General features: G+C 48.5%; 1 protein-coding gene across 1 annotated transcript in view; it reads left to right on the top strand.

Annotated features, from left to right (window-relative positions):
- AHRR (aryl hydrocarbon receptor repressor) overlaps nucleotides 1–16,125 on the top strand; it is a 74,337-nt gene that overhangs the window by 50,997 nt on the left and 7,215 nt on the right. The window contains exons 4-6 of the mRNA XM_054578224.1: nucleotides 6,949–7,038; nucleotides 13,362–13,491; nucleotides 14,457–14,590. Coding sequence (XP_054434199.1) covers nucleotides 6,949–7,038; nucleotides 13,362–13,491; nucleotides 14,457–14,590 — 354 coding nt within the window. The remainder of the gene's footprint in view (nucleotides 1–6,948; nucleotides 7,039–13,361; nucleotides 13,492–14,456; nucleotides 14,591–16,125) is intronic.

Raw genomic sequence — 16,125 nt, 5'->3', positions numbered from 1 at the left:
GGCCCAGGCAGCCCAGGGGCCCACCTGCCAGTCTTTGTGGCCCTACTCCCTCAGCCAATTGCATTGTTCAAGAACTGCTCTCAGGGGCTGAATCTGCTTCATGGCAGAGAGTCAAGCCTGAGTGTACTGTTTGTGGGATCTATAAACAGCCAGTTATTCCGCTCCCCAAGCAGGAACGCCGCTCGCACGCACACTGGCCGCAGAGAGGCCCAGCGAGTGATCTGGCTCCAGGAGGCTGAGCCAGCTGCCCGACACCCCGAGTCAGTGCCCGCTCACTCACTGGGCTCGCGTGACTAGCAGGCTTTGGCCTTGTGTTGTTGCTTGGTGACCTTGGCAACAGCCCTCAGGGGAGTGCTCTGCTCCCCGCTGCCCTTTACTCTGGGAGGAGCAATGGGGGCTGTGAGAATTGTTTCTTTTCCCTCTTTTTTTCCTCTGCCACGACCTTGACAAAACCATCTCTGAAGTACTTGCTGGCAATTTCTTTGCCACAGGACTGGAAGAGATCAGGATATTCAAAGGGTTGGCCAAAGGAAGTCCTGGCTTTCTCAGATGTCCCTTTTTCCCGAGGAGGGCCTGCGGGTGGCAACAGAGTATGTGGCTGAGCCAGGCGGGAAGCAGTGGTACCTCGGACCCTCGCCCTGGAGTGGCAGGTGCACGTTTCGTGACTTTCAGTAATTGAATGTAGATGTGATTATTTTCCCCTTTGAAAAAAAATGCAGCCTTCAGCTTGGGGCCAAATCCTGTTTTCCACTTGGAAAAGTGATCTCATTTTCCATGTACCATGTTTAAACACACACACACACACACACACACACACACACACAACTCTTGTAGGATTAAAAAGAGAGAGGGAGAGAAAACAAACAAACGCTCACGATGCATATTTGAAGGATGGTCCCACATGTGTAAAAGTATTTGGCGCGATGACTCTGGACCAGAAAGTCAGGCTGATATTGAATCCATATGACTCGGCAAACAGCATTTTATGGTCTTTCTTCTTTTTTTAAATTTCTGCTTTGTGAGTTAAAATTAAGGTTGTTTTGGTTGTGACTAATCTCATAAAATCTTTTTTAAGAAGGCATTTTATATGCTCAAGCCTCGAGCATTTCTTTGGTCTTTGAACTATTATTAGTAGGACATCAGTATGCGGCAACCTTGGCATGGGGAGAAGCCGTAGGGGAGCCGGTGCCCAGCCTGGCGCCCACCTCCTCCGCCCCGACCGCTCGCTGAGTTGCTGGGCACCGAGGCTGGAGCTGCCCTGGCCCTGCAGGTGGCTGCACCCCTGCAGCTTGCCCAGCGGATGGACCTGAGGTCCCTCGAGGTCACTGCTGCTCAGCACTTCTGGGTGATTGGACTCTGACCCCTGCCATTTTAGCATACATTCCCTGGACCACTCAGCCCACTGGTTACATAACGTTTTCACTTGTTGGTGATCTGCTGCGATAGCAAATAGTTGCTCTAAAAGTCTATTAGAATGGACACCTCATCTTCTAAGAACTCCTGGTGGACCCCGGCATTGCTCCACCCTGCCTCTGCCCAAATCCTGAAGGCAAGGCTTCAGGGGCCTGATGGAGTGGGTGTTAGACAGGCAGCCTGCAGGGCCCCCCATCCTGGGATGCGGTTGCTGGCTCCTGAGAGAGCATACGAGCTGCTGTGGTGATAGCACTCCATCCACTGAGCACCTGTGGGAGCCAGGCATGGGGCTTTCCTGGTCTCCTGGTCGGAGTGCGCCCCTGTCACCACCTGGGAAGTAGGCGGTCCCAGCCCTGCTCTCCCTGCCGAGGCCCTGAAACCCACATCCTCCATCAGCACCAGCCCCAGAGCCGCAGTCGTGCCCACGTCCTGCTGAGCGTGGGGCCAGAGTGATTTGCGCATGCGTTCCGATCAAGTCCAGATGAACGGGAGCACTGGGGCGTCCGAGGTGCAGCACGATGAGGCCATCACAGGATGGGTGTGGGGTGCAGGCTGAGTGCCATCTGTCTGTTTAAAAAGACTTCCAGCTCTTCAGGTTAGCAACGTGTTTAAACCTCATTATGGGCCTTTTTCATCCCAGGCAGGGTGTCAGGGAAGAGCAAAGTGTTGTTGAAATGAATTTCAGGCTAACCTCAGATACCTTCCTTCTTGAAAATGCACTCACTACCTTGCTGGTACCCCCACGGTCACAGCAGCATCATTCACGGTAGCCAGAGGTGGAAGCAACGCCGTGTCCCTTGATGGATGAATGGATAAGCACAATGCGGGCCCATCCATACACTGGACTATTACTCTGTCCTAAAAAAGGAAGGAAATTCCAACATATGCTACATACAATGTGGATGAACCTTGAGAACATGATGCTGAGTAAGATAAGCTGTTCCGGAAAGAACACATCCTGTGTGATTGCACTAATTTGGGATCCCTAGAGTTGTCAAATTCATAGGGACAGAAAGTAGAAGGGAATGCGCCCAGGCTGGGGAAAGGGAATGGGGACTTAGTGTTTAATGGACACAGAGTGTCAGTTTGGGAAGATGGAAAAGTTCTGGAGATGATGGTGGATATGGCTGCACAACAATGTGCATGTGCCTAATGCCAACAAACTGTACACATAAAAAATGGTTAAAATGCTGAGTTTTATGTTATGCATATTTTACCACAATATTAAAAAATTTAGTTTAAAAATTGTCATTAAAAATGCATTGCCTTGGCTGGGTCAGTGGTCTGAGGGACACAGAAATCTGGACCTCTGTGGATCACAGCTGGGTCACAGGTGCTGACAGTGAAGGTGCCTTAGGAAAACCTCTGAGCTGGTGGGAGAGGATGAGGCAGTCTTAGATATTTAGGTTAAATGTCTCTGAAGTGGCACAAGACATGGTGTGGGGGTGGATATCCAAATTCACTGATTGCCAGGCAGGGGAAACCAGCCTTCAAGAACAGGACTCACCTGCTTAGGAAAACACCCATGTGATGTGGCTTTCGCAGCCTCCACTTGCCCAGTTTCAGGTCCTAGGGTCTGACCAAAATGCCAGGGGCAGACCAGACACATTGGGTCTAACGTAAACAGGTAACTCTCTTGCTCTGGCCCGTGTGGCTCAGTTGATTGGAGCATCGTCTTGTACACTGAAAAGTTTCGGGTTTGATTCCCAGTCAGAACACATGCCTGGGTTGCAGGTTTGATCCCTGGGCAGAGTGTATATGGGAGGCAACTGATCGATGTTTCTTGCTCTTTCTTCTCCTTCCCCTGCCTTCCTCTCTCTTTAAAAGCAATGAAAAAAGTGTTCTCAGGTGGGAACTAGAAAAAACAACAACAAGTAAACCTCAAATGTTTCACAGGTTTTTTCTCCAAGAAATACTGCGTGTCTCAGAACAGAGGCACTGGGGAGACTGTGGCACATTCACAGACTCAGGAATAACCCAGGAGGACGAGGCTCAGGCAGGCACTGTCCGTCCCTCTCTACCGAGAGATGTCAGGACACTTCTCCATGGAGCTGCACAGAAATTGAAATGTCAAATGACACAATCTGTTTAGTCACTGGACACATTGTGACGGACACATATGTTGCATGGGCCAGTTCCCCATTCTTTAGAAGTACATCGGAGTCCAGGGGTGGGTGGCTGATAATGGGCTTTGCAGTGATTTGTGGTCATCGTCTTGGGCTAGACCATTGAAAGTAACTGCTGCAGCTGCGGTGCCATGTGAGCCAGGATTTCTTGCTCAAAATACTCCGCACAAAGTCTAAATTTCCTTGTGACGTCACTGCCCTGGTGTTTGCACCTCTGTGTCAGGAAAGTTGTCTGAATCTTTGAAATAAGGCAACACCTTAGTTGGCACACCCTTTCCACCCAAGGATCATCCAGGGACTGACTTAGTTCTGCCTCTCACAGTAACCGCATCCTGCTTCCCTCTAGAGTAAAACTTTGGCCTGGGCTCATTTTCTATTTTCATGAGCTTCATGACTTTTCCTCTCTGAATTATATCTTAACGGTTGAAAGAGTTGAAATGAAATAGCAGTCCGGGTTCACTTTCTCCAGCCACACAACCAACTGACCCGGATACATTTGTGTAAAAGACTTTCCTCATTGGATTGACCCAGCACCTTTGCTGAAGACTGTTTGTCTGTCCTTACACCAGGATCCCTTAGTTACAGTACCTTTCGAGTCAGCTGGGAAGGCAGTTGGCATAAGCCTTACAATTTTGCTCTAACTCCACTGAGTCTCTCAATCAGGAACTTGCATATCAGTGTATTTAAGGTGCCTCTCCTCACTATGTCATAGTTTTCAGCATTTAAGTCTTGCATACGTTTTATTAGATTTATAACTAGGTTTAAAAATTTTTTTTTTATCTAGCCCTGGAGTTTTCTCTGTGGGATAGTTTTGATTATAACTTTAATTTGATTAATAGATATTCGGCTATTTAGATATTCTAGTTCTTCTTTATCACTTTTCTAAGTGTTTTTCAAGGAATCTGTCCATTTCATTTAAATTGTTTAGTTTATTAAATATCAGTCTTAATATTTCTTACTATCCTTTTAATGTCTGTAGGATCTATAATGAGGTAGTCTTTAAAATTCCTGGTATCAATAATTTGTATTTTTCTTGATCAAGCTTCAAAGAACCAAATTTTTACTTTATTGACAACCTTCATTATTTGACTGCTTTAGACAATTTTCCTTGATTTTTACTCTTATTCTTACTTTTCCTTCCTTCTACTTACCATGGATTTCATTGGCTTCTTTCTCTAGTTTCTTGAAGGGGGATTCTTCACTTTTCCTTTTGAAACAGTCATATTAGGCTCACTGGGACTTCGTGTTGCCATTTCTGCTTGTAAGCAAGTTGAAGTTGACCAGTTTCTTGAGTCCTCACCAAGTTGAGGATCGTGGTTTGTGTGGTTTTGCTAGTTCCCATTGCTTTCCATCTTTTTTTAGAAGCATGGAGCTTCAATCTAGGTGGCTGCCATTTATCCTAGGTTGCCTAGAAATCTTCAATAACTAATTTAAAAGTTCTTAGAACTTGATATTTATAAACCCTAATGGAAAAATTAGCACATGACCTGCATGGACAGTTTGCCAAAGAAGAAATACAAGTTACTGATGATTGTGCAAAATGTTTTCAGTTTCATTAAGAATGACAGACAAAAATCATAATAATGGTAAAGTAAGTTATTGCTTATCAAATTGACAAAGGTTAAAAAAAAGAAAAACAGAAAGTACCCAGATGGTCAAGAATTAAGTGAGCATTATGATCTACTGCAGATGACTGCAGACTTTATGGAATCTAAAGTTGCTAAATGTCCGCACTTTAAAGATATAAATGGAAGTATTTATGAACTCCACTGTCCGGGTGTCTCAGCCTCCCTCACCTCCAGCTTCTGTGGTGGCAGAGTGGAGTCACAGCTGTTCCCGTCTCATGGAGGTGATGTGAGATCAGATGAGATGTTTCATGTAAGATGCCTGACACCCAGAAGGACCTACACAGTGTGTGCTGCCCTTACTTTATCATGGCAATGGTCATGATGATGGAGAAGATAGATAGATAGATAGATAGATAGATAGATAGATAGATGGTAGATAGATGATAGAATGCTCACTGGTCCTGTCATTAAGCACTATGGTCTCCTGTGCATCTTTAGCAGTGACAATTCTGGGAAGCCACTGCAGTGTGGTCTAGAGGGCTTGCTTTACAAATGAAGAGAGACTTTAAGTCAAATACAACAGCCACATTCTCTACTTTTCTCCACACACACAAAGTCCACAATAATTATAGATATAACAAATTTAATCATCATAATAAAATTGTGAATAACATACGCTAACAAATTTAAAATCAAGATGAAATGGATACATTGTTACAAAATACTTTAAGATATCAGAATTTATATAAGAAAAAATTTTAAACCTGAATGTGCTAGCAACCATTAAATAAATTATATAGTACAAAAATCTACTCGTTTTCACTTACAACCTCCCCAGAATGTGCCCGAACTGAATGATCTAAGAGATGAGGTGAACCAAACTCTCAAGGAACACATGAACTTTGTCTTAAATAAGTGGGTCCAGAAAAATGAAAGAAGGGGAAAGAGGCCTGACTCATGTTTGATAATTATGTATACGTGACACATAAATCAGAGAAACTTACAGTCTGGCTTTTGCTTAAATGTAGAGTATATTTTTGAATAACTCCCAAGTGAAATGAATCAGTTCATAACATATAAAGTTATGATCAGATAAGGTTACCTTATGAGTGCCAGAATGATTCTTTTAAAAAAAATCCTTACCCAAGAATGTGTTTATTGATTTTAGAGAGAGGGGAAGGGAGAGATAGAGGGAGAGAGAGAACCATCAATGTGAGAGAGAAACATATGCACCCTGACTGGGGATTGAACCTGCAAACTTTTGGTGTACAGGATGGTACGTTAACCCACTGAGCCGTCTGGCCAGGGCAGAATGATTTTTCATCACAGAATATCCCCGTAATTCACCACATTAATAGATTAACAGAAGTTTATGTGATTATTTCAGGAGCTATAGAAATAGCACTGATGGAGTTCAATACTTTTTCATGATTAAAAACTCTTAGAAAAACTAAAACACAGTAAAGAGAACGATGAATGAGTGGGGAAGTCACACAGGTGAAATGAAAGCTCCTATTTTGTTTCAGGTACTGATGGTGCGTCATCTTTTCGTGATGATGTTTACATTTTATAAAACGAATTTTGGAATCATCACAAAAATAAGAGCTCAGGCCTTGAGCCTTATAAACCATGACCAAGTTCCCATGTCACCTGCTAACTTGGGACTCATTGAAAAATGGTGGTAAATAAATTAAGAGTAGGCATTTCTGGGGATTATGAATACAGACTACAAAACAGAGGAGAAAGGTTGAAATCTCAAGCAGAAATGGTGCTTGCACATTTTTATTTAGAGTGATTGCATGAATGTATCTTGGAGCCAACCTGAGTTTTGTTTCTTCCAGTCCCTGGATGGCTTTGCTCTGGTCGTGAGTGCGGAAGGGGTGATATTTTATGCATCAGCCACAATTGCGGACTACCTGGGCTTCCACCAGGTAAGCACAGCTCTTCTTTCGGCCGCATGATAGCTTCCCTTACCTGTGAATGCTCATTGTCTTCAAGGTTTAAACGTCTCCATAATCAAGCTTTCCTTATCACAGTGGTTTCACCAGGTAAGGATTTCCACAGCCCAGCTTTGTCTGGGGCTCAGACATGGCAAGAGACGTGACAGTGTCCAGGGTGTCCTGAGTCTGAAGGGTAACAGCGATCATGCTGACTGTGGCATGGCCCTCATGCTTGTCACTCTCCAGTGAGTCCTCATCAGCAGCATCAATGCCTTAAACCCCAGGACAAAGTGTGTTACGGAAATACCCTCATGGAGGCACTGATAATCCATATGGAACGTTGTCACAGACCAGGCAGGGGTTAGTTCCAGGCACTGGGGCCAAGAGCTGCTGCTGAGGCCCATCAAACGCTGGGACCCAGAGGGGTGGCTCCTCCAAGAAAAGGAGCAATGAGAAGTCCCACCCCCAGCCCAAGAAGGGAAAGGAAAGAGCCCTGCATAGCCTCTGGGAAGGGAAAGAAGTCTCTTGTGAGAAATCCAAACCCCAAATACAATTTACCCCCCACAGAGTACGGACTCCAGGGTCTGGAAGGAGGAGTCCACAGTATGAAATCACAAACCCACGGGCAGTCCCGGTCTGTGAGGGGCTGGCATGCTCCCCGAGGACTCATGGTAACAAACAGGTGGATTAGAGAGAGAGCAAAACAGAACTTTGAAAATGAAGAATACAGTGTGTCACTCAGTCAGGGTCCTGTCTGTAGGTGGAAACTGTGCAATGATTGGAACAGTTTAATATGAAGAATTACTGTAAGTTTATGTAAAGACTTATTAACTAGTAACATGAATTAGCAATACGGGAGAATGGACAGAGACACACACAGCAGATGGAGGACGGCAGTGCCCATAGCGCCAACGCCGGGCGTCCAGGGGGGGCCTGTTTTAGAGACCTCTCCTCAGTGACAAGGTGAGGCCTTGGCCCCCGGGTAGAGAAACCCCCTGAGGTGCCCCAGGTCTGGGCTGGCCAGGAGGAAACTGGCCATTGGGATGCTGGCAGGACTCTTGAGGAGGCTGCTCACAGTGGACTGCTCCCTGGGAGGCCGATGGGAGCACCTGACACTTGAGGGGATGGATCTCCCCCTGTAGGACCCAGGATCAGAGCAGAGCTATGAAAGGGGAGTTTGGAGCCAAGGGGCAAGTGGTGAAGTTAGGAGCAAAAATCTCACTGGATGGGCAGAACACTGAGGGGGTGCCTTGAAGCAAGGGATGATGGGAGCTAAAATTTGAGAATGTGGCTCCCTGACACATTCAAGTCTGCCTGAGGCCACTGTGGCTGAGGAAGTGTTCGATCTGATTTCCATGGAAGCCATCATTGTGAATGTTTGCAAAAACTAAAGAAGCTGTCACCCCACCATGATTCTGAGGAGCAGTTTCTCTTACACCTGCCTCTCAGTTTGCTTTCCTACCACCTGAACCCAAGGACCGAATGACCGCCACGCCCTGTCCTGACCAGATAGATTTCCTTCTCATGGGCCCCAGGACAGTCCTTTGGCCGTCCACACATCCACGGTAGGGCTCCCCCTCCCCTCAGCTTCTCATGCAGCCAATCACGTGGCCTGGGTGAGACCCTGCAGCATGTGGCGGTGTGGCCCCTGAGGGACCCCGTGGGACTGTGAGTATGTGGTAAGTGAGCGAGTGAGTGAAGTGTGGTGGACGAGACCTCCAAGCGGTATTCCCAGGCTGCATGTCAGAGCCTTGGCTCTGTTGTCTTGGCTGTTAGGTGACTGTCTGAGCCTTGCGTTGCTCCTGCACATGGTTGGGCAGCAGCAGTGCCCACATCTGAGACAACTTCTGGGGCCATGCGGGTCCCCGTACATGCAGAGCACTGGGAAGGGCATTGGCATCCATTACACTTGTGAGCGGTGTCCCCACCACCAGCCACACTGCTAGCGGTGTTTCTTCCCTTGGCTGCACCTGACAGTGGATGACAAGAGCTCTGTCACCACGTCCATCTCCCGAAGGCACCCCTGGATCAGGGAGATGGGTAATGATGAGTGATGAGTCTCTCAATCCTAGGATGATACAAACACCAGGGGTGGCCAGCTGAGCTCTGATGCCCTCGCTCTCCACAGTCCCCTCCTGTATGTCACAGTCACGGTGGGGTGCCTCGTTTACACAGTGCTGTCTCCAACCCTAAGATACCGATAGATGGGTGGGCATGGCAGGGCTCAATGGCTCCCTCGTTGGGGGCGGGGTCCACTCACACAGCACAGAGCTCACAGGGCCACTGGTAGACCCTGCAAGGACGTGGACATGACTCGATTCCAGTCCTCATGTGGCAAAGCTTTCAACTTACTTCCCACCGTGGCTTGCACAGGGTCTGCATCTAGAGAAATGCACTTTGGTCTGCCTTCCTGTGCTGTCGCCCAAGTCGCCCCGTGACTTCTTTAGCCATAATTTGAATATCTCAGTGCAAGCTTTGGTTCGGCGATCAAGGCAGGGGTCCTGTAGAGCAGCCCTGATTCCAGGTCTGAACTTGTCTTGAAGCTTGGTGATTTTCCCCCGAGTTAGAAATTAAAAAAAAAAAAAAAAAAAAAGGAAGAAAAAAAGTTTTGCCTTTTATTATAAGACATTGTTTCCAAATGCCATTAAATTGGGCATTGACTCTAATTTATGCAAAATGTTTCATAAAAGTATTAGAAAAGCTCCGTACTACTGTGAGCCTCTGGTACAAAATGCTTTACAAAGTCAGGAGCCAGATTCTTCCCATCACAACTTGACCCCATTGTTTGTCTTCAAGTCCAGCACATTTTGTGATGAATACGTAGGTTAAGACGTATATTTCAGTTGCCATTGACGTTTATTGATTGAAGAAGTTGTCTGTTGTCTCAAAGGTCAGCAGTTGGGGCAAGTTGTCCCCATGTGAGCCAAAGTACCTGCTGGAGCTTGTTGATTGACAGGCATGGATCACAGATATGCACCTGCTTTGCACAAAAAAATAAAGACAACAACTGCTGGGATGAGAACTTTGTTAAAGTAGTGCTTTTATTCTTAACTCCATAAATTACAGTTTAGAGCTAAAATAGCGACTGCTTTTACTTGATCAAAGTCATGTTTTTGTCTATTTGAATAATTGTTATATTATTCTCTCCCCTACTCGCATTTTTCCCACAATTTATTTTTCTTGACTTCACTTCATAGGAATCAAATTCTAGGAGATTGAAAAAGACAAAGGGTGGTTAGACATGCCACACTAATTATTACAATACAGATCCTTATTTCCTCAAACTGAAAAATGTTCACATTCAATGCCTTCAAATTTGCCTTAGTCAGAAACGCCTTTTCCAGTTTTATTATGCCCTCTTCCAAGTTCATCTGTCCCCCGTTTTGGTTGAGCTTCAGCTTCGTACCTTGGGTGTTAATTCCACACATCCCTTTTGTTAATAACTAAGGTGTGACAACAATGAACGGGGCACCCAGGGAGACCCCTGGGCCGCTCACCACCTTCTGGATTCTGTAAAGTACTGGGCTCACCAACTAAAACTCACGAGAGAATAATATGAACCACAGGGAGAACCATGCCTACCCAGTGCTCAGAGGTCAGCATAATCTTTTTCTTAATCAAAACCATAGAGGGGAAAATGACATCCATCTACAACAGGATGGAAAAAACACCGAATTCTCAGTAATGACTCAACCACACAGAAAACGTAAAACAGTCTTTCAAGAAATTAAAGAAGATCCAGATAAATGAAGGGATATGTCAAATTCATGAATTGGAGGATCCAGTATTATTAGAAAGATGTCAGGTCCAGTTATAGAATGAAGGTCATTACCACAAAAAATGAACAGCTTTTCTGGAAATTGACAAGCTAATTGGAAGTGTGGAGAGCTAAGGTGACCTGAGCAGGGGAAGAGCTGGGGCGTGATTATGGGGGACTTGTGATCCCAGGCACAAGACTTCCTGCAAAACTCAGCCGTTAAGACAGTATGACCTCGGTGCAAGGACAAACAGGCCCACAGGAGGACTGGAAGCAGAGAGAAGATGTGTCTGCATGGATGGGATTTATGATAAAGGCAGCACTGCTGATGGTGGGACATGGTGGTCTTGTCAATAAACGGAGCTGGGTGAACTGTATCCACTGGCAGAAAAGTGAATCTTGACTCGTGCCTCACACTGTACACAGTAAATCTCAGATGGATGGTAGAAGTTTCTAGAAGATAACAGGGCAGAGTTAGGAGATCTATAAGGAAAGATTTCCTAGGGCAAAACCCTGTCTCTGAGGAAAGATTGCTGAATTAAACTGAGTGAGATCCATTGAGGGAGCAGAAAAGCAGTCAAGGGAGTGGAAATATTTGCAATGGAACACACCCAGCAAAATCCTCGTGTCCAGAACAGACAAAGAACACTGACAAATCAGCACGATAGCTCCATGGAAAACGGAGAAAAAGGCACAAATGGGCAACATGCACGCACACACATGACACATGCGCACACACACATCTAAAGACCAATAAATATGTGAGATGCTCAAGTTCCTTAGATTTTATGACGTGCAAATTAAAGCCACATGAAGAAATCCTGACACATTTGCCACAGTGGCTCAAATAAGAAAGGCTGAAGTGCCGGCTGTTGGCCAGAACGTAAAGCAACTGGACTTTCACTCTTGCCACAGTGGGAGTGTGTATCTATACATATTCGCTTTGGAGAGTTGTTTGGCATTAAATACTAAGGTTGAACTTCGGCCCCCATGACCATGTAGTTCCACCCCTGCGCATGCACCCGCACACCCCGCAGCATCGTGTGTAATGGGCCTGGATGGGAAACAGTCCAAATGTCCGTCAGCAGGAGAGGGGATTAGCCAGAGGTGGGGTCTCCATGCAGTGAGACTCATACAATGATGGGGATGAAAACTGCCACACACACAACATGGGTAAACGGACAGGCGCCAAAGTACACGGCGCTCCATTTCCGTACAAGACCAGTGACTTCGGCGCCGCGAACGCCTCCGCCTCCGGGGAGGATGGAGAGAAGGGGCCTCCGAGGTGCTGCTGCTGTTCTGCTTCCTGATTGGGTGGTGGTTACATGGGGAACTCATCGAGCTGTGTATTTATGATTTGGGCACTTTGCCAGCCTATGTGTTATGCTTGAATCATAAAAGTTTATCAGGAAAACATCCCTGTGGGCAGCACACTTGTGATCATAGAGCCATCAGGTGAGCTGGAAGCCATCAGGTGAAACAAGAACCTTCAGGTGAGATGGGAGCCAGCAGGTCTGGAGCTTGAGGGAGAGCCTGTGCATCCCCTTCCGCCATAAGCTGGTCTCTGCCGGTTGGTCCCACATTCGCCTCCAGAGCCCCTGACCCTGGACAACGGTGACCAAGGACAATACCAGTTCTGACCTCTGTGTCCACTTCTTTCTGTGCAAACATAGTCTCTCTGGACTGTGGGGTGGACATGGGGATTGGAGTTCAACCTTTGAGTTATGATCACATTCCTGTTCTACCTTCCTGAGGTTGTATCTTGTTTGACATTCAGGGCACCTCAACCAGCCTTAGCCAGAGTTACAGTTAAGAGAAGTCAGCGGGAGATGTGTGCATATAGGGCCTCGTCATTTATCTCCATGCTCTGAGAATGTTTTTATCGACAGTAGCAACAGCCTTTGTGGCCTGTAGTTGTGGCCTCTGTGCCCCAGATGGTGACTTCCCAGTGTGCACCTGCTGCCCACGAGGACCAGCCTCTATGTTTAGGGCCCAAGCAAATGGGAGGACAGAGGAACAGAGAGAGGGCTGTGCACTGCTGGGTCCATGTGGGATCCTGGAAGGGGCTGAGTGTGGCCTTGAGGTGCCAGGAGAAAGGAAGTCACTGGCTGGGAGGCACTGGTGGCTCCTACCTCACCTCCCAGGGGTGATTTCCTAACAGACTTTCACGATTCGACTATAACATATAGTCTGCAAAGTGCCCCAATAGTACAGCGTGATGAGCTCCCCAAGACATTAGGGGTAAGAATCAATTTAGAAAACTGGGTATCTTGGCCCCAGAAGACATTTGGTCTCTGAGCCTCCTGTTCTGCCCCTGAAGGCGCCACCTGGCAGGTGGGTGGGGGCCTGGAGGGCTCTGTGTTCTCGACTGTGCGGCCCATCCTCCCAGGGAGAAAATGGCCCCGAGGCCAAGCTCTGGTCTTTTCCGTGGACTTTCTCTTCATGGATGTGACTTGCTCTTGACAGATGGATGAGGCATTTGTGCAGGTAGTAATCACTGGGTACTGTGTGGAAACTGCCGCAGGGTCAGGCTGAAATAACTGTTGCGATGTTTCAGACGGATGTGATGCACCAAAACATTTATGACTACATCCACGTGGACGACCGCCAGGACTTCTGTCGGCAGCTCCACTGGGCCATGGACCCTCCCCAGGTGGTGTGTGGGCAGCCCCTGCACTCAGAGACAGGTGGGTCTCAACGAGCCTGTGAGCCCTTCAACACGGACGCTGTCCAAGAAACTGCCCGCCTAGCTTCCTTCTCTTTTTCTTTTACATTGAACAGTGTCCCTGCCCCTTCTGCGCCCCTCTTGCCTCCTCCATGCAGCCCCACATGGCTCTCTGGCTCCTGAGTGTGCTGGGGTCTCTGGCCACTACTCTGTGCTCTGTCACAACCTGAAAACCCCTCACCAGACAGCTGCAGTGCTTGTGTTCCCCTCGGGACACAGCCTTCCAGGGAATTCCTTAGGCCCACATTAGATTTTTCCTTTTTAAAAAAGTCCCAAAAGATTGTCATCTGCTCGCAGACATTGCCCTTTGCAGGCAGAACCCCCTGGGAGGCCCCACCAGACCAAGGCCCCTGTCCACTCAGGATGCACTTGGCAGGCATCCGGCTTCTGCAGAGCAGACCGGTTCTCTGAGGGGACAGCGCACTCAGGTGCTAGGAGACAGGGTGCCGTCCGCCTGGGGTCCAGCAGGGCAGAGTGAGTCCCAGTTCTTTCACACGTTTTCCCAGAAGTTGTAAATGATTCATGAAAAGTTTCCAACACAGCCTCATGCAACAGCATAATTACCTCATAAAGCCGAGTGAGGGAAGCAAACCCCAGGTGCTGGCACGCAATCCCGTTTTATAAAGCTCAGCATGGACGGAGAAAAAACCGCCAATGGCGTCACATGTGCAGTTGTACGGAAGTGACATTTTTAAGGGCAAAGGACTGTGAGCACATTTGTCAGAGCAGCTGTCTCTCTGGGGTCATGGGGATGGGGGAATGGGCAGGAGCACAGGGGGACATGCGAGTTGTGCCCTCCGGGGCGGCCTGTCCCGTGGTGACAGCCGGCTGTTACATGTGTGCCTTTGCTTATCAGTGTGGGTGTTTTTGGTTTCTCTCGGTCACTGCCTTCCTGGCTCTCACCACTGCCTGCGCTCACCTGGGCAGGAGACGACGCCGTCCTGGGGAGGCTGCTCAGAGCCCAGGAGGGGGCTACGGGCCCCACGGAGTACTCGGCCTTCCTGACGCGCTGCTTCGTCTGCCGCGTGCGCTGCCTGCTGGACAGCACCTCAGGCTTCCTGGTGAGTGAGCACGCGCGGGTGCCAGTGATGTCGGGGTGCATTGCCTCCGGTTGCAGAAGGAACGGAGGGGGAAGTGAGGGGCTGGGGGGTAAACTGCACGTGGTTCTCAGCAGGGCTGAGTGACAATGGGTAGGTGAATGAGAGTGAACACGTGCCACCTGCTACAGACGGATGACATGACACAGCTAATATGTTAAACATCTGCAGTAGGTTTTATACTGTACTGGGGTTTTACTTGTGTTTAGTTGTACCTTTATTTCCAATTCATTTTCAAAATTTTTCTCAGTATGTGCCACAAGAACCGGAGACCACATCCCTGCCAGGTTTTTTGGTTTAACCTCCTCTCTTGCAAATAGGTACTTGGGTTCCTGCCTCTCATATGTGACCATTTCCTCTTCCAGCTTCTCACTGAAGGGGTGAGAGGATGGGAATAGAGGTCCCCCTGGGGGCACATCAGAGCAGAGCCCCCAGCCCATGCCAGGCCTCTGTCGACCTCCCAGCCTGTGTGGTGTTCCGGAGCCTCTGCCGCTACCCCTTCCCCAGCTGGGTCCCCACACTCTCCTCTGGGTTACAGCCTCCCGAGGTCCCCAGTGGCCCCATCCATGGGTAACAATTTAACACTGAGGCCCTCTGACCCCAGGGTCCTTTGCCATCAGTGCGGTAGGGCAGGCCCCTTGGGCTCAGCTTCCAGCCCCATCTGGGCGTGTGCACTGCCGCCCCATTGCCCAACCACTGCACACCCCTTCCCAGACCCGCCTGGGCTGTGCACTCCTGTGGGTTCGTCTCCCCCACCCGGACTGTGGGCTCCTACCCTGGGGCCTGTGTCCCTACCTGGGCCGTGGGCCCTGGAGGGTCCCTCTCCCCACTTGGGCTGTGGCCCTTCGAGGAATGAACCCCTGGTGTTTGGTGTTTGACAAAGCCCCTGAGCGCTGGGCCAGGCGTGGGCTGGTGATTCCTAGTGGGTACTCAGTGTGCAGGTAAGGAGGGAAGGCAGGCAGAGAGGCTGGTGGCCTGCCAGTGGATCATCCTCTAAGTGGCTCTGGAAGAGGGAGCAGTCCCTGCAGGCCAGTCCTCGGGCGCCACCTACCGGCTTGTCACCTCGGCGCCTGTCTCCCTGTTCTTGTTTGGCGCCAGCTTTTCCAGCCGAGGGCCCTTTGAGCCCTTCCACTCTCCCAGCCCCAGACCTTGGGGGAGATGCACACCCAGACCATCCCCCTTCAGAGGGGCCCATTAGTCCTTGGGCGGAGGGGCAAATCCCCTCAGGACTTGAGGCCCTGGGCATCAGTAACCCGGGCCACCCAGCACCAGTCCTGTCCACACTGGGCTCTGTGCCGAGGAGCCCGTGCCCAGTCACGGTGGCTGTAGTTTCATTAACCTTTTCCTGTCAGTTGGTTGTTTTGTTTCTGCAGAAGTTGTTTTTTCCTTAAGAAAAACATTATTTGTACATAGTACAAATTCAGTCACTTCAGAACAGTAGAGAATGAAAAGATGTTCCTCCTTTGGGTCTACCCAGGCCCCTTCTGACGTCACTGCCC

Source organism: Pteronotus mesoamericanus, unplaced genomic scaffold, assembly GCF_021234165.1.
Source record: "Pteronotus mesoamericanus isolate MK-2021 breed Mesoamerican mustached bat unplaced genomic scaffold, CSHL_Meso_final contig_50, whole genome shotgun sequence".
NCBI classification, from domain to species: Eukaryota; Metazoa; Chordata; class Mammalia; order Chiroptera; family Mormoopidae; genus Pteronotus; species Pteronotus mesoamericanus.
This window is presented reverse-complemented; position numbering and strand designations above follow the sequence as displayed.